This window comes from Lytechinus variegatus, chromosome 17 (assembly GCF_018143015.1).
Source record: "Lytechinus variegatus isolate NC3 chromosome 17, Lvar_3.0, whole genome shotgun sequence".
NCBI lineage: Eukaryota > Metazoa > Echinodermata > Echinoidea > Temnopleuroida > Toxopneustidae > Lytechinus > Lytechinus variegatus.
Window position 1 is genome coordinate 23,907,433 of NC_054756.1, and position 18,734 is coordinate 23,926,166.

Consider the following 18,734-nt stretch of genomic DNA (forward strand, 5'->3'; position numbering starts at 1 on the left):
TTAGATCTAGTCGCTAAACCTTCGTCCTAACGTTAGATCTAGAGTCTACTCTTAACTTAGTTCTAAGCTAACTAACGACACTTAACATTAAATCTACCCGTCCTAACGTTGTCGTTTGTCAATACCTAACTGTCCTGAGGTTAAGTAATGACATGAACGAGTAACGTTAGAATTAAAGAACAGTGACCGTCTAATCTTTTCACCCGACTCACCTTTTGCGAGCATGCATTTGAGCGAACTGCGACAAGACTTGATGATTGATACATCCGTTTTGTCCTTAATAAGCTGGAGTGGTATTCTGAGATCCATTTTATCTCAGATAAAATAAAATATTTTATCTCCGTTAAAATCAGTGAGATAAAATACCCTTAAAATCTGTCCGAATTGGTATTCTGAGAACAGTTTTATCTTCATTTTATCTCTGTAAGACACACCTACTTTTTAATCAATATCCAATTAGAAACGCGCTTTTATAGCTCTCTTGTGTCACTCAACCAAATGAAATCCATTCCGCTAGGTGTGGCAAAGGGGTGAGATTGCGTCAATTTATTGACTTCAAATACGCTTGCACTATACGCTTGCGCGTCTTTACAGAGATTTCTTATTAACAAAAAGGACAATACTCTCATCTTTTTTTGGAAGTCTAAATCGCATCTTTTCAAGCGTCATTTCAAAGACAATATTAGTCAAGATAAGTCTTATGAAATACTTTATGATTGTACAGGAATAACGTTGAGGTGTTATTCTCAATAGATATATATTTTTTCTTCATTTTTATGTCAAAATTTAGGGTCAATTCACCCAGAAATATTGATGAAATCAACGTCGCGGAGATAAAATAGCCCCTACCCTCTTTTAAGTTTGTTTTATTTTTTTCTTCAAAGTAACTTGGGCGCAAGCACATCATCTGCGTTGTAATACCCAGATACGAGATGGGTATCTACACAGGCACTGTTCTGTTGCGTATCATCTATAGTTACGCAAGATAAAATTTATACGCCAGATAAAATTGTAAATTTTATCTGAGAGATAAAATGTCATCTCAGAATACCAATTTCATTTTAAGAGATAAAATAAAATATTTTAAAGATAAAATGACCCCAGAATACCACCCCAGGTTTTTTCTTTCAATGAATACCATATATTTTAGCAGGATTTAACAAGCAAAAGTCAAAGATCGGCATCGTTCCATCGATATGTAATATCCGTTGCGCGCACTTGCGCAATAAGCGCGTAAATGCGCGAATTGTCTGAAACTTTCGATCAAATCGCGCGGATATTTATGGTATCCGTATTCACCGCAGAAAGCAACATTTTCCATGCAATCAAATCGGGATTTTTGCCAAATTTTGCTATGCCCGTCGTTAAGGGGCGGATCAGGGGGCAACGGACAAAAATCTTGTTAACTATACCCGTTGCCCTTGGATACCACCTTAGTTTGTTGTTTTGAAGGCATGGTCGTTTACATGACCTCAGTTTTGACCAATCAGACGAACGGATTATTCGACCGTATTCTTAAAGAGAGGTTTATAAAAAAAATATTTATACAACATGTGGGTAATTTTTTCACATACATAATCTGGGGTCTGGGTCTCATCTGTTTAATGAAAGTAAAAGTTTTGACAGAATGTTACACTTTAGTTACCACTGTCCATTTTTGTAAAGCTCGCAGAAATCTGTTTGCGCAGAAATGCTCGTTTTAACGCTGTGTAAAGGGGAAAGGGCGTAATCAGACTTATCCTCCGAAACATTTCTCATCCATTTCCCTTCCACTTTTAGTGAAATAACACGGATACATTCAAGCATTTTGTAACAATTTTGCCACCCAAATTGAAATTTCAACACTTAGTAAGCACAACCTTTACCTTTTCTGTGTGCCAGCTGGATCTGAGGACATAACTGAATCTGAACAAAACTTTATATCAGACATCTCCAGCATTTGTTTTCCACTAAGCTTGTATCATTTAAAGATGGTTTACATTTCATTTTTCATTTAGTAATTGTTTCTCCACACTTTTCCCAAGCTTGACAATGATTAACAAAATGAAAATCAATCCTTAGCCATTTCATGTAAATCACAGCTCATTTTAAGCAAATATCGTCACGATGGCCTTCGGTGTGTGGGGGAATGGGGTGGGGCGCAATGCACTCTTCGAAGTGTTTTTCGCAAGGAAACAACTAATAAAAGGTGAAAGGTATCGATTCAATTTTACCAGCTAAATTCAACGTCTTCTTCATGATTAAGGTCTACTTTTATTATAACTATTTCAAAGTTCTGCGCAAATAAGTTTTCACTAACTTTTTTAAAAGTAAGTGATGCTCACTCAAGCGGAAATAGTTTTCGACAGTTATATCGTCATTTTCTTAAATGGATCTGTACCAATGTTAAAATGTGGAAAAAATTTCAGGATATTACAAATATATAATTGTATAGGATTTTTTTCTAAGTGTGAACTTTTTTTTGATACGCACTGTATAATTTGTTCATATATTGCCAAGTATTGAATATACATATGTTGATCGAGTCCTCCTGAATGTCATCTTATTGGAGAAATTTCAGACACAAGTACAATTATACACCATCGTTTTTGTTTAATATTTCAAATAAATTTGCATGCTTGGATCAACAATTATTGTGTACGCAGAAAATATAATTTGTTGTTACTGCATACTTGAATAAATCCGTATAATACAGGTATTCTGTTTAAGGGAGAGAAGGTCAGTCTTATTGGAGAAATCCCCGAAACAAACATTTGCTTTCTGTGTTTATTATATTATGCCTTCTTCAATGTACATGAATAACATAATGTTTTTACATCCGTTATTTTGATACTATAAAAGATTTGTATATTTTATATGAAATCGGATAAAAATGTCAATCGGAATTAGAAAACAAATCTTTAATTGAATTGAAATAAATAGAATTAAGTACGCCCAACTATGTCAAATGGAGAGTAAAGGACTGCAAATTTACTGTCGCCAAAGTAATACCTGCGGCACTTCAGTGCCGAAATCTATCATTTTTTTGCATAAAAAAACCTTTCATAAGGTTTTTGTTGAACATTTTCATTTTTCCCCTTGTCCATGTGTCCCTTTTTGTATTATTTTCCTTGAACAAGCCTATAGGGAACAAGATCCTACCTTATTGGCATTGGCCAGATACTTATGACACAACATTGCTATAAAGCATTATTGGCTATTAAGGTATCAACAATCGTTGTTATAATGGCTAGGAAGGGTCAATATTGCACGTCTAAGATTTTTTTTTCACTTTTTTGCAACAGAAGTAATTGCTTATGGCATTTACAAGGCTGAGTTCTTACCTAATCACTGTGTTCCCAACTGGACTCCATATTCAATAAAAAATAACTGATTCGGATACAATGTAGTCTACTTATATAATTGCTTCAATCATCACAAAAAATCATAATAATATTATCATTTTCAAACATAACATTTCAAAATATTCAAGAGCTAAATATTATTTGAGATTTTTTATTACCATGACAAGATGCTGATCCTGCTGAAGAACACCCGGATGTAGGTAATGTAGGACATGCTGACAGGCTACCTTCACCTAGAAATTCAACATCAGCATGATAAACAACAATCTGAAATCTCTTGATTTAGGTCAGCATTTTGTACATCAATCTGAAGAATATATCTAACATTTAACGCAACATAATGACGGATATGGGGTTCCTTGGAAAGACAACAAGTCCGTCATCCCTGCATTTGTTTTGTTGAGAGTATATAATATTAATGATAATAATGATAATAATAATAGCTGAATTTATAGAGCACTTTTTGCCTGAGGATACAAATAGCTGCTATTATTACCCCGGCTTAGCTCGAGATATACCATCACCGGTGCTCAGTGCATTCAAGGAAATAATCCTATAGTTCATATGATGATGAAGAAGTAGAGAATATTAAGCCAAGATTTTAAAACATCTGGAAAGTTAAGATCAAAAACTTTGGATAACAAAAATAATGATGGTTGTAGGCTATAACCCTACCTCTAATGTCCAAATTGTATATTTCGATCAGTTCAGCTCTTCAAATTGCCTCTTTTAGACAGATGATTAATATTCTTCAAATGGGAAACTGGTGGAACATCTATGTATAGCAACTAATGCTACTGTATAGGTGAGAATCAACGTTGCAAAATTAGATGGAGGTTTTAGACAGTTCGAGACTGTGATTCAGCGGATGAATTGATATAATTGCCTCCTAACTGTCCGCTGGTTGTTGATTTTCGAATTTGGTATGGTTATTTGGATGCGGGTTGGCTGGTTTGACCGTGGCATCAGTAAACCTTTTTATGTTTCTGGAGACAATATTGGTGGTCTGGAATAAAACGGGCATCGAGGCCCAATCACTATAGGCAGTTCCCTGGTCACAGCAAGGAGCTACACAATAAACACTGCGGTTTATACAGCCCCTTTCACAATTGGCGCCAAACAGACTACAACGGCTTGCGACTCGAAATTTTTCCCGTTGTACGACTCGTTGTAGCCGTTGTACCACTTATTGTACGATCCAGATGCGACAAAATGGTCGCATCTCGGTCGGGAAAAAAAACCGTGCTGCTGCGATATTTTGAGCGACTGACGCGATGAAAAATAATTGCACGACAGGCAGTACGAGTGTTGTGCGACTTTGCACGCACTCGTAAGACCCCGAACGAGTGTTGCACGAGTATTTTCATGTCGTACGATGATGCATCCTGTCGTACGAGTCCGTTGTACCACCCTAAGACCTGTCTTGCCCCCTTTGCAACGTTGTACGATTTTTTTTCACCCCCAATATAAGCTCGAGAACTCCTGAGCTTTCATCCCAAATGTCTGGACCATCCATACTGTAAACATGGCTGCTGCTCGACCAATAGCTCCTGGGAGGCTCTTGCATTTGCTAAGTCTGAGAAGGCAAATCCAAAACGTTCAAGACAGACATGTCATATTGATGGCCTTACTCATCCGTAGACGTCAAAGACATGCAAGGCAAAGAAGAAGGTGGTGGGTCAAACCCTGGATTGAGAGACGTGTGCTGTTTGGACAGTATGATAATCTGATGACGGAGTTGCAGAGAGAATGTCAGGGTGACTTCCTGAACTACATGAGGATGCCACCAGAAACGTTCCTTGAACTGTTGCAGCGCATCACTCCGAGGATAGAGAAGTCCTATCGCTACCGGCAGCCACTGGATCCTGGGCTCAAACTGGCCATCACCTTGAGATATCTTGCGACCGGCAACAGCTACAAAACCCTGCAGTATGCCTTCCGTGTTGCCCATAATACAATCTCTCTGTTTATACCAGAGGTGTGCCAGGCCATCATCAGTGAATACCAAGATGAAGTATTTTCCTGTCCAACTACCCCAGATGAATGGAGAGAAGTGGCCCGGACTTACGCTGACAGATGGAACTTTGATCATGTCTGCGGAGCCTTGGACGGAAAACACGTGGCCATCAGAAATCCACCAGGCTCTGGTACGATCTACTACAACTACAAGGGTTTCTACAGCCTCATCCTCTTGGCCCTAGTTGATGGCAATTACAAGTTCCTCTGGGCTGACGTTGGTAATCCCGGTTCATCATCGGATGCCCAGGTCTTCAACCACAGCCCGCTGAGACGTGGACTGGAGAATGGTACTCTTGGCCTGCCAGATCCAGAGCCCCTGCCAGATGATGACCGAGACACCCCTTACTTCTTAATTGGGGACGACGCCTTCCCTCTCAGGACATGGATGCAGAAGCCGTACTCCAACCGTGAGCAGACCGACGAGGAGAGAATCTTCAACTACCGTCTCTCGAGGGCTCGCCGTGTGGTGGAGAACAGCTTTGGCATCCTTGCCCATCGCTGGAGATGCTTGTTGAGTACCCTACAGCTTGATCCAGAAAAAGCCAGGACAGTCATTATGGCCTGCATGTGCCTCCACAACCTAATGAGAGATCGTTTTCCTGGGCTTCAGAACATTGACGTTGACCATGAAGATGAGTTGGGCAACCACATCCCTGGGGCATGGAGAAACGCAGCAGTTCTGCAGGATGTTGAACGAGTTGGCGGAGGCTACCAGGCAAACAAAGAGGGCAAGAAGCTGAGAACTTACCTGAAGCACTACTACAACAGTCCAGTTGGAAGCCTGCCCTGGCAACAACACATGATATAGACTGCCACTTGGCGCACTACTTGGGATACAGCACAGACTCTGCCATAAAAATGGCATGTAAACTTCGATCATGATTTTGTGGAATGAATCATTTCAAAGTAGAAATGAATGACCATGTCAACAGTTATTTTAAACATACATTACTTTTACATCGAAAGGTAGTTTGAAATTTAAAAAGTTAACTCTCCTTAATAACATGTGTTTGAAATAAAATAATGAAGGAGAACATGTTTGAAAAAATGTGATTTATGAGAATAAAAAAGATGTACAGATATAACATATTTTCTTTTGTCATTAATCATGTTGTTTTAAACATGATATATATTTTTCAAAGACATTTTATTAACGATAATTAATTTTATTGACCATGTTAATGTTTAAAATAAAGTTTGAAATAAATGTTCCAAAATGGGTCAGTTGTAAATTAAATTGAGAGAGTTCATCAAGTAACAATAACAATCCAAACAAAAGTTCACTGTTCATTTTCTTTATTTGACATATCTGACAAGTTCAAATGGATGATGATTGATGTGACGGCGCTGTTGCTGCCTCCTTGATTTAGTGGAATGAATCATTTCAAAGAAGAAATGACTGATCATGTCAACATTTATTTTAAACAAAAATTTCTTTGACAATGAAATGTTTGAAATAATAAAAGTTGATTCTCCTTTAATAGCATGTAGCAATGAAGAAAGTCGCATCGCGTGTCGTATTTATAGGCCAACACCTCGCGCGACAGGTCGTGCGGTGTGTCGCACAATGGGTCGTAGCCTTGTACGATCGGTTGTAGTAGTCGTACAACGGGTCGCTAGGTCGCGCGACATATGGCGCTACAAAACGCATATGTCGTGCGACTTGGTCGCATCATCGTTCAACCGTTGCAGCCGTTGTACGACTGTTGCACCCGGAAACATGAAAATAATCGCACGATTACGTCTCACGACTGTTGTATCCTGGTGCAGTGGTCGTTCACCTCTCGTACGATTTTATATATTGCTTGCGACTCAAAGACAACACTTCTACAACAGGACGGAAAAAATATTTTCGAAAAAAAAAATTATCGCACGAGTGAGGCGCCAATTGTGAAAGGGGCTTACCGAGTCGTAGGTGCGCATGAACTTAGCCGCCACCGCATAGATCAGTGTTATTACTGCTCTGAACCGCGTTGGCGATGCGCTCTTCGCAGCGGTAAGGTGTGAAGTCCTCTATGAACCACCAGCTCCATGCACTAACAACCTTTTCGGCCATATGTGATATCTACTAAAGAGTTGTGAAATCAAACACACATCTGTAGGGGAACCCCGATTATGTGTCCCCATGCACTCTTCCAGTCAGTTCGGGATAAGAGACCTACGGGTCATAGTGAGTCAATTCGCTTTTCGCTTCCCATGCATGGGTGACGCCAAAACAGTAAATTTACATTTTTTTGTTCGATTAAGAATATAAAGTAACTACTTTAGAAAGGTACATGTATGTAAGAGCATTTTATGAGAGATATGTTAAATGGTATGTATTTACTTCCGTTACAATCCAGCCCTATGGCAGGTGTTGAATTCTCTCCATAAGGTGTGATCTTCAATGCTAGGCTTGCTCCTGTGAATCCCAACTGTCTGCAGATGACAATGACGTCATTGATGTCAAGATTCATTCCACATGTCGTCTCCCAATCACCGCCAAGTTGCTTGATCTCTACTGTACCTTTATTAGATGGACCACCAACCAGTTGTACATCTATCAAGAAAGGACAACGCGCGTAAATGAATATGAATCTAGCAGTGTTCAAACTCTGCGGCTAGGATTAGTTTTTTTTTAATGCAAAAAAAAAAACTTCTTCCAGGTTCAACTATCATCCCTATCACCCGATTCTCTACACACATTAGACTATTAGATTTTTGTAGAAAAACACAGAAACTGATCATTATTGCGAGTTTTACCTTTATATGGATTTCGATTGAGAGATGGATTTATATATTGTGGTTATCTAGGTTATGATATGTCTTTCTTTTCAGTGCGTGTAAACTAATTCTTTCATTTATTCAAAGTACTTTTCAAGATCCCTCAAATCAATATGGCAGACGGACACCAACTCGTCAAGCAAAATTACGGCGATCTACATCTTTTACATACATCGTACCATGTAATTAACGGTGCCCTAAGTAATTAAACATCTATAAAACTCACGATACAGACGATAGTGTGGTAAGATTTACCTGTTATGTCGCATTTGACCATATGATTACCATACTGCACCAGAAGAGTTATTAGGAACCCAAAGTTGATCCAATACCAATCCATCTCTAAATCATATACAATCAGCCATGAATCTGCAGATAAATTGAAATTTGGGGAGAATACCAAAGAAATAACTTGTACAATGATGCCTGGACGTTCTGAGCAGAAAGGTATAAATATAATTTAGTCACAAACCATTTATCAATGGTTCCTCTCCAATCGTTTGCCCGATCAGAATATTCCAAGCTCAGTAAACTTCCATGATTAATGTCCCGAAAAGTCTAATACTGTTTTAATCCCAATTATACTCCTACATGTAAAAAGAAAAGGAAATTATATATTTCTTTGAACCAAAGTTTTGTTCGATATTCTGGAACAATTGTGAAAATAAAGAACAACACCTACAGAGGCAGACCCCCCCCCCCCTTTCAATGTCTGCGAGCACACTCCTTAGATCTAGATTTAAAAAAAATGATGTCTAGGGATCTAATGATCATTGGAGAGAATATTCTGATTATCGGAATAGACCTATAGCGTTTCAATAGAGCTTACTTATTAAACAAAAACCTTAAAAATACAACCTTGTAGTTTCTCTCAATTAACCATGTGATGACTATGTTGTTCCTTTTGTTTTCCTTCTCAATGTCCCACCCAACCCTCCTCCCCCCCCCCCCGTTTCGATCTAATAAAAGTGGATATTTGCATAGGAAAATGATATCAAAATATACGTACAATTTTGAGGAATTGGACAAACAATAAAAGAATGTTGTGATGTAAGGAAGGAACAACTTTTTTATTTGATCCAATTAAAAATGACATAAGGGTGATTTTTAGCGAAAGCTTTGCGCTGAATGAATCTTTGGGTAAAGACAAAATAGAATAATCATGTTCACTTCATTATTACTATATTATGAGATTACCATAGTCTTTATCTCGTAAAAATTATTGTTTGATTCTTATGAAACTTTTATGATAATTCACTTCTCATTTTTTCCACTCGCACATAAATCAATTAAAGCCCAAACCTCAATTCTCCTTTAGGTAAATTGAAAGATGAAATTGAATTGAAAACAAATAAAATCTAATAAAATAAAAAAAAATACAATGAAATGAAATGAAATACGATGAAATAAAATGGAATGAAATGGAATAAATTAAACAAGAAAAATTAATATATTATATTAGGGGAAAAAGACAAATCAAAATATCAGAGAGGCGAAGGTCATTTGAAGGTCATTTCAATATTTGACGAACAATATAGGTTAAACGAATAAACGTGGTAGAGGTAAGGTGCAAAATATAGCCTAGGAAGTCAAGATAATTAAATTCACAATTAAGGGTGAGTTGTCTTTATTACTTGTCACTTCTCAATCTCCAATTTAGAATGATTGATCATGTTTCTGAAACAGCCAAAAATATTTAGATGCTTGTTCGATTTTATTTCCAGTATTTCGTGGTTTTCACCTTAAAATTTTGAACAGGTCCTACCAATCGTGTTATTTTTCCTATACACCTGTACAGATATAAACAATTATATTGTTTTGATGACAACGATAATTTGTTTTTATCGTCTTACTCTAAAATGACAAACGAAATAGTGAAAATATAATTACCATAATTTTCGATGAGTTCTCAAGGGTATTTTGGCTCGATCCACTCAATCATGTGAATAGTTAGGAGCTGAATAATAATCAGCTTATAATAAAACCACAGTATTATGTATGATGACAAATAGTGCTATCACAGTTGCCTGTCAGAATAATCATGATAATGTGCAGCACTGTGTTTACGAATACTTTGACATGCAGGTTCACAAGTGATGACGAACCTTCAGGAATTCCCCTATTTTACCCGTAAAGAATATGGGACAGGACCTGGTTTCACAAAATGACAACCACAACTGAGAGTGGGAAACTGTAGCTTCGAAGGTATGCTGTACCAATCAAATTTTAAATGTTACATACTTTTAGCTGCTATTGCACCGTTTGCAGGAATCACATTTCGGGAAACGTGGCTGAAAACACTATTTATTCTGACACTCCTTTTTTCTCACAAAGGAACAGTCTTTTGTTTGCTTTCTATTGAGTCTGCTCTTGATTACCGATCAAATATCTGAATAATAGGCAAACATAATTATTTTCAGAGTCAAGTTCCTCTTTGACGGAGACGCATTTATAATGTGCTTAGCCTATTTATAGAATGTCTGAAAATCCAATTAAAAATCTATTACCCTACCTCCCCCCCCCCCCAACTCTTTCTCTCAGTCAAACACACACTGCTTTCTTTCCCTCTCTGTCTGCCTATTTCTCTCTCTCTCTCGTCTAATTTTGACCATTTATCTATCACACATATACACATACACCCAATCCATGCACACATACACAAATAGTATTTATTCACACCACAATCCCTCGTCTTCTCTCTCTCCCTCTCCATTTCATATGCATTTTACACATTCTAATCTTATTTTAAATTGATTCAAGTTTTAAAGGGCAACTTCAAATATAAAAACTTTTTTTTATTACGTTTAAAAAACAGACTTGCGATTTATATTTGTAATAATAATAATAATTATACTTGCTTATATAGCGCCTAACACTTACTTTGTCAGAAGTCTCTAAGCACTCTACAGTATATGCAGCATAATTACCCTGGCTTTAGCAGTGCAGCTTTTACGTGCGCTGCGTTTCAAGGAATAAATTCCTGCCAGGTACCCATTTGCCTCACCGGGGTTGAGTGCAGCACATTGTGGATCAATTTCTTGCTGAAGGAAATTACGCCATGGTTGGGATTCGAACCCCCGACCCTCTGTTCCAGAGTCCGGCCACAACGCTCCACTTGTATTCTTGTTTATTCACGATGAAATATTTCAACCTCAAGATAATAGCTTATAAGAAGATTTTTTTTCATTTATTCGCATTAATTTTGCAATACAGTCACAAGGAAAGCAGAGTCTAATAAAATAAACGAATAATATAGTGTTCAATTTGCAATAACTGAAATTGCAAACATTTCTATCTAGCTAATTTTATTATTCGATTTTAAATTCATTAATTTCTTTCGAAGAAAAAAATACTTAAAGTATTGTTTCGTCAGATGTTGACATTGGACTAATGGATGAAACCAAATATGGGTCCCCCCCCCCCTTCCCCCTCTCTCTCTCTCCCTCTCTGTCATACTCTTTATTCTTGGCAGTATGTGTAAATTGGTTGTTATCAGAAATAGCATAATTCATCCCAGGACAAATGGTCAATCCTCATTTGCAAGGTTGAAAGATGACTAAGGATATACTAGTATGTATGATATTTAAGTATTATGATATAAACAATAAATCATAATTACATGCCATGAAATTTTAGCAGTTAAATGAATCTGGAATAATGGATTGAAAATCGCAATTTGTGTATACACCATCAAAATCAGAATAAATCATAGGGATCCTTGTCTATCTAAGTTCAAGTTTGTTGAAACGAATCAAAACAAGAGACATATTACATACATGTAATTTAACATGAAATGAGAATACATGATTGGTTTGGGACCAGATAGAAGCAGAGCTTATGAGAGGGGCCCCATATACAGAACATTACAGCAAGAATGAAATAAAAAATATATACAATAATAATATATACAAAAATACACACACACCCACACACATATACACACGCACCCATATGGTTTGTCAAGATTCAATTAAAGACACTTTATAATCTTTCTAATAAATATTTTTTGACATATTTTTTTGTAATATGGGCAGTGTTGGACTGGATCTAAACTTTGTATATGATAACCATAAGAGTTGTCAGCTACATTTCAACACGACCATTGGTCAAGGCTCCCCGAGTCAAATGTTTGCTATATTTAATAAGTGGTCAGAGAAGTAAATATAATAGGCTTTCCTTAATACTTACACATAAACTCTTGTTTCTCTTTATAATAATAAATGGGGTATGTATGGCGGTACATACACCGCACACACGCGTGTGTATACTGTATGGGCGTATTCAGTTGTGTGGGGGAGGGTGTATGTGCGTATGGGGGTTGTGTGTGTGGGAGGATGTGTGTGTATTCCTTCCTTAGATCATATAGGAGTGGTGTGGTGCACTGGTGTCGTCAGGATCCAATACATTGGCACGTTTATGTTCATATATCTGAGACGAGTAGTGAACATCGCCATCAGATGTTGCCAATGGATCCGATTTCATGACATCCTGAATATCGTGGTAAAAACCTGTGTCTTTTTCAGGCGAACTTGACGACCTCGCCAAATCTACATGTTATGTCTTCTGATCCTTGTTGGAGTCTTTCATCATCCTATAGAGTACAAAATTTAAGACAAAAATAAGAATATAATACTTTAGACTAATGGCGTATTACTTTTTTAATGCTAAGATGCCATTTCCTGGTATACAAGGCTCTATGTATTCTAGAGATTCGGTTCTTTCAATACTTGGACATGCACTTACTACAATTATGGTAATTGCTGGGTTGCGATGATCGTGCTTCTCTTGACCATAATATTCTTTCTGCTAACCTTGATACATTAGGTCGGGTGTTTGTATTCAAATTTTATTTATGAATTTAATTGTTTTCCCAGGCCATGTTTATTTATTCAAATTGCAAAACCTTTCACAAGAAATGGGACTTACCTCCGAATTCGAATGATGTATATTACCAAGGCAATGATGAGTACAATAAGGATAATAATGACAACACCTTCGCCAAGTCCGACACCTAGACCTGTAGCGATCAAATTGGACATGCATACATCAGAAAGGTTATCGCTTGTACATTAAAAAAATATATGAATTAGTGCAATGTCATTTTCTATCTGTTGTTACTATTGTTTAATTATGAGTTGCTTGAGACTTTTTGATCTCCACGATGCGAACGGATTCAAGAATAGAGAACATGTATTGTTAAATGTCCTGCATGACAATGAACAGCCAAGGGGTCTTTGTCGAAAATGAGGAATCAAAACAGCAGTTTCGTCGTGGCCTCTGGACAACCGACAGATTTGTAATTTTTCATCAGCTCGAAAACTAAGGATGAAACTTCTGTTCCGGTTCACCAATTTTCGACAAAGACCTCCAAGCTGTTCATTGTCATTTGTTGGAACAACTGTGTTCTTGATTTGGTCGTGCATTCTGGATGCGAAACTGCCTGTTATGATCTCATTGCACCCGATTGTGTTATTTTTATATTCTTCTCCTTACTGGTCCCCAAAGAGTCTGTATATGACTACAAACATTCTAAATCCGTCTCAATCGGCCACAAAACACATTCAATATCTTTTATTTTTATTTGGTGTGAAATCATTCAAATTAGCAAAGAGTGACATACAGTATCCAATCTCAGAAAGTTTAATATTTAATTGTCGATAATTACAAGAACTGTGACTATTTCGCCGGAGCGTGGAGAAGAAGGTTGTGGCGATTGGTGATGACGTAAGATTATCCCTTGTACTATGAGCACTGGTCATCTCAGAACTTGGCTGACTGGTCATCGGTTTCTTTTGGGTGCTTATATCTTGTATCTCCTCAGTCGACCGGGTTGAGGAAATAGTAGATGTGGTTTCACTGATCTGGACGTGAACTATTGGTAAAGGAAATTGTAGAGCCTTATTTCCATAGGTTAGAGAACTTTCATGTACAGGTTAGATCCATTTCAGTGTTATATAGGTCATGGAACTTTCTATAAACAAGTTGGAATGTTAGATGCGATTTAATTCATCTGCTCAGTCTTTGTAAATTTCACTAGTTATTAGGGTCAGCTGGGTGCAACAGTTATTCTACTTATATTGAACTATTTTGTACTTTGTATTTTGCTAGAAAAGAGGAGTTATTTATGAAAAATATTCTAATACATGTCAGAAATCTGACTAGACATATCAGTTGCACCCAGCTGGCTACTGGTCTAGTTAGGTCAATTTGACTTATTTGCTTTAATAGTGTTCATTATGATTGCCATCACCTCCATCGCCATCATTCTCTATGACCTCTCTTTTTTCATCAACATTTATAAATTTATTTCCATTCAACTCAATATACTCTTTTATCATTATCTGCATATTGTTTAAGGATACCTTTTGGTTGTATTTTCAAAAGTCTTATCAGGATAAGATTTATTTACTGTATAGCACCCCCGGGGTATGAGAGTGTAACAAAATAATAGTGTTTTATATGAATAAAATATATGAATGCGTAACATCGCAGATCTTCATAAATCCTGGCCGTTTATGGCCCTTTAACTACCCTACTATGAGTATAAATAAGTTTATTCTCTCCTACTCTTAAGATATTTCATTGTCTGTTTCATCTTTTTTTCATACTGAAACTATATGTATAACATATTGTGCAAAGTTTGTATCATTCATGAATGCAGAGGAAATAAAAACAAAGTAATTATTCACTAGAGTGTTATCCCATGTCAGCTAGGACTCGATACATCATTGTCTCTAGGAAATGATGGTTTTAAGATCGGAACTCACTCTTAAAGACAGCTATGAATCCGAAAGCACCGCAACTCTCAGTAGGATCTCCATTACATGGAAAAGAACAGTTCGAATCTACTCCCACACCAAATCTCGAATAGTTATCACTGGCTACTCCACAAAAACATTCGTATCCAGCTTCAACACCAGCGTATGTATAGTAAGCCGTGTTAGACTCTTGACAGAACTGGATGCAATATGAAATACTCATCGATTGACTAGTATTCATACTGCCAGATAACACTCTGTTACTAGGAAAATCTACAAAACATCCGATATATCCCTCACCTAAATGGATAAATGATGAAGTAAGGAGTTTCAGTATTGCATTTGGAAACGTAGGATTATGAATTATTTAAAAAAAAATTGTTGTGTACACATAATATATACCGATATTATCATTGCATACATGAATAAGTCCGTATATACAGGGTTTCTCTTTAATTAGTTTTATTCTATTCATTAAACATCAATGACATTGCATTGCAACAATTTGTTCATATATATAATCATTTACATTTGTAATTTATAGAAAATGTGAATTATAAAAAGAAGGTCGATCCTATGGAGATATAAGGGCAGTCTTATTGGTGAAATAAGGTAAATCCTACTGGAGATAGGTCACTCCTATTGGAAATAGAAGGTCGGACCTATTGGATATATTAGGTCAGTCTTACTGGGGATATAATACAGTAGGACTGACCTTATATCTCCAATAGGACTGACCTTATATCTCCAATAGGAGTGACCTTATTCATATAACTTCAGTCCTATTGGAGATATAAGGTCAGTTCTTCTGGAGAAATTTCCGATACATTCACTTGCTGTCTGGGTTTATCATACGCCTTCCTCCATGTATATAACATATTGTATTTCTATCCATTGTTTTATTATTATGTTATTGATTTGTATATGGCATCGGATGGAATGTCCATCAGATGAAAATAAATGTTTATTGAATAGAATTGAATTGAACTGAATTACTAGTAATATAAGATAATTAAGCCAGAAATATGCTAAATGAAGAGTAAGGACTGCAAATTCACTTTCGCCAAAGTAATACCTGCCGCACTTCAGTAATGAAATTTAGTATTTGTTTTTTTTACGCAAAAAGGTTTTTGTTTTACATTTTTATTTTTATTTCTCTTGTCCCTCACTTTCTGAAGTATTTTCCTTAAACGAACCATTATGTATGGGATCTTACCTTTATCGGCATACTTACGACACATTTTTTAAATATACATATTATACATAGGAATTTGCTATGTTTTCCTGCTCTCATTTGAGTATCAAAATGACGAAACAAACTGTAAATATTGCAAATGGAAATGAAAATGAAATGACACAACCAATCGTACAAGCTAAGAAATCTTACCATAAACATTGTAAACTTGGAAAGCTGGGGAATCTTGCCTGATTTTTGGTAAGCTGAGAAATCTTACCATCAAATTTTGAACTTGGCAAGCTGTGAAATCTTGCGTTTGTTTTGATTTTTATTTATCATTTTTCAGTATGCATAAAATTTGAAGTAGATATCTCAGGAGGCATCATACCTATGTCTTTATGCGATGCAATATATAATAATATGATACTTTTCCATGAATTGAGAATATGATTACGACAATGCTACTCGATTAATTATTAAACCACGGAATACTGCGTATAACTCTCTATTCCTTTGTTGTGTCTGGACTTGGATAACCAATCGTATTGCTATATGTCATTGTATCATTAACCGCTTTAAAAATGGCTAAGAAGGGTCAATATCACATGTGTTAAAATATTTTCATTTTGTTGTAACATAAGCTGTGTTTGCCTATCAAATTTACAAGGATGATCTAATACTTGATTAAGTGTTCCCAACTGAACTCAAATAGTGTGTTTATTGTGATATTAAATCATATTTCAAGATATTCAAGAGCTGAATATATTTTGAAATTACCATGACAAGATGCTGATCCTGCTGAAGAACACCCGGATGTAACTATAGGTGGGAATATAAAACATGCTGACTGATTATCTTCACCTAGAAATGAAAAATGAACATGATAAACAACAGTCTGTTAATTTACGTCTGCATTTTTTCCCCTATCTTGAAATATGTTAACATTAAATGCAAGCATATGAAGGATATAGGGGTAATTGAAAAGACAGAATGTCATCCCTGCATTCGTATCGTTGAGAGTAGATATGTGATGGATAAGTAGAGATTAAGCCACATATAGATTTTTTAAATATCTGACAAGAAGAACTCAAAGCTTTGGACTGTATAACAAAGACAATGATGGTATATGCGAACTATTCATCTTACAACCACAATGACTTTCTTTCCGATGGGAAGCTGCTGGAACATCGACGTATAAATTCTTCAACTAGATCGCGATTCTAGACAGTTTAAATTGGCGGGTAAATTGTTATATCTGCCTCCAAATTGTCCGCTGGTTGTTGATTTCCAAAATCTGTTTGTTTAGATTCGTTTTGGCCGGTTTGACTGTGACATCAGTAAACCTCTTTATTTTTTTCTAGAGACAGTATTGGTGGTTTTGAATGAAACGAGCATCGAGACCTAGTCACTATCGGCAGTTCCCTGGAGCATAAAGCTACAGAATGATACTGTGGTTTATACCGAGTCCTGGGTTCAAATGAACTTTGCCGCCACAGAACAGATCAGCGCCATTACAGATCTAATCCGCGTTGGCGATGCGCTCTTCACAGCGGTTTAAAATCCTCCATGAACCGCGAACTCTATAAACTGACAACTTTTTCGGCCATTTTTTATATCTATTTTAAGAGTTGTGAATTCAGACACACATCTGTAGGGGAACTCCGGTAGAGTAGTCCAGCTGCACTCTCCCAGTCAGTTCGGGGGGAGAGACCTGCGTGTAAAAGTGAGTCAATTCTCTTTTCGCTTCCATGCATGGGTGACGCCAAAACAGTTATTTACATTTTGACAATCATGCAATTTAATTTGAATGTTTTTGTGACGGCTTTCCCTAAAATGACAGACGAAATAATGAAAATAAAAATTATATTTACCTTTATTCCTAATTAGTTCTCCAGGTCTATCTTGACTCCTTCATTCAATCCAGCAATTAGGTAAATAACCAACTGCTTACAATTTACACAGATGTCGTGTATGATGATACTGTTGGAAGTACTAGTTGCTTCTCGCAATATTTTACAGTATTATATCTATGGATCCTACAAACTAACAGTCGGATCTTTTATTTACAGGTTCGCGGGTGTCTGTCAGAAAACCTACCTCCAAGAATCCACATTTTCGCCTCGTAAATTATATAGCATAGGACCTGGTTTCTCAAAATTACCATCTTAACCTAATATTTGAATATGCGACATTCCAGTTACGCATTTAAATACATTTTAACACATATTCTATAGTTTTACTGAAAGTACAGTTTGAGAAACATGGCCTAGTACATTGTTCATTCTGGCACTCCTTTTCGTTTGATAAAGGAGCAGCCTCTTGTTCGATTTATATACAGTCTACTTGAAATTATTGAGCCGATAACTGAACAATAGACGATCCGAGTCATTTTCAAAATCAAGTTCTCTTTCAGGAACACCCATTCAACATAATGTTAATATCGTATTTTTAAAACTTTTGTGAAATAATTAATTGACAATTGTTCATATAATAACTTGTTTCCACAAAAAGTGCATAAAAATCTACTACGTCATCCGTATATCTAAAGCGTCTTATTATCATCATGTGTTATTATTACATTAAGAAGCAGTAGTAATACAAGTAGTAGTAGTAGAAGTAGTAGTAGTAGTAGTAGTAGTAGAAGAAGTAGTAGTAGTAGTAGTTGAAGTAGTA

The 18,734-nt window shown here is 36.5% G+C and overlaps 2 protein-coding genes across 2 annotated transcripts; one reads left to right on the forward strand and one right to left on the reverse strand.

Moving 5' to 3' along the window:
* The first annotated feature begins 4,869 nt into the window (after positions 1–4,869).
* LOC121430574 (putative nuclease HARBI1) lies at positions 4,870–6,171 on the forward strand. Its single transcript, XM_041627894.1, has one exon. It carries the CDS (start codon positions 4,870–4,872, stop codon positions 6,169–6,171), a length of 1,302 nt encoding a protein of 433 aa, XP_041483828.1.
* Positions 6,172–14,876: 8,705 nt separating this feature from the next.
* Positions 14,877–18,174, reverse strand: LOC121430575 (kremen protein 2-like). The gene is made up of 3 exons (XM_041627895.1): positions 18,159–18,174; positions 16,839–16,922; positions 14,877–15,184 (listed from the first exon to the last, which is right to left on the reverse strand). Exons 1-3 carry the CDS (start codon positions 18,172–18,174, stop codon positions 14,877–14,879), a joined length of 408 nt encoding a protein of 135 aa, XP_041483829.1.
* Positions 18,175–18,734: the final 560 nt, after the last annotated feature.

What these genes read in the sequence shown, in the direction of transcription:
- LOC121430575 (XM_041627895.1), bottom strand. An exon ending in AGGATCAGCATCTTGTCATG is followed by an intron (nt 15,185 to 16,838) that starts GTAATTTCAAAA and finishes TTATCCATTTAG; the next exon opens with GTGAGGGATATATCGGATGT.
- LOC121430574 (XM_041627894.1), top strand. Translation starts at nt 4,870, where the DNA reads ATGGCTGCTGCTCGACCAATAGCTCCTGGGAGGCTCTTGCATTTGCTA.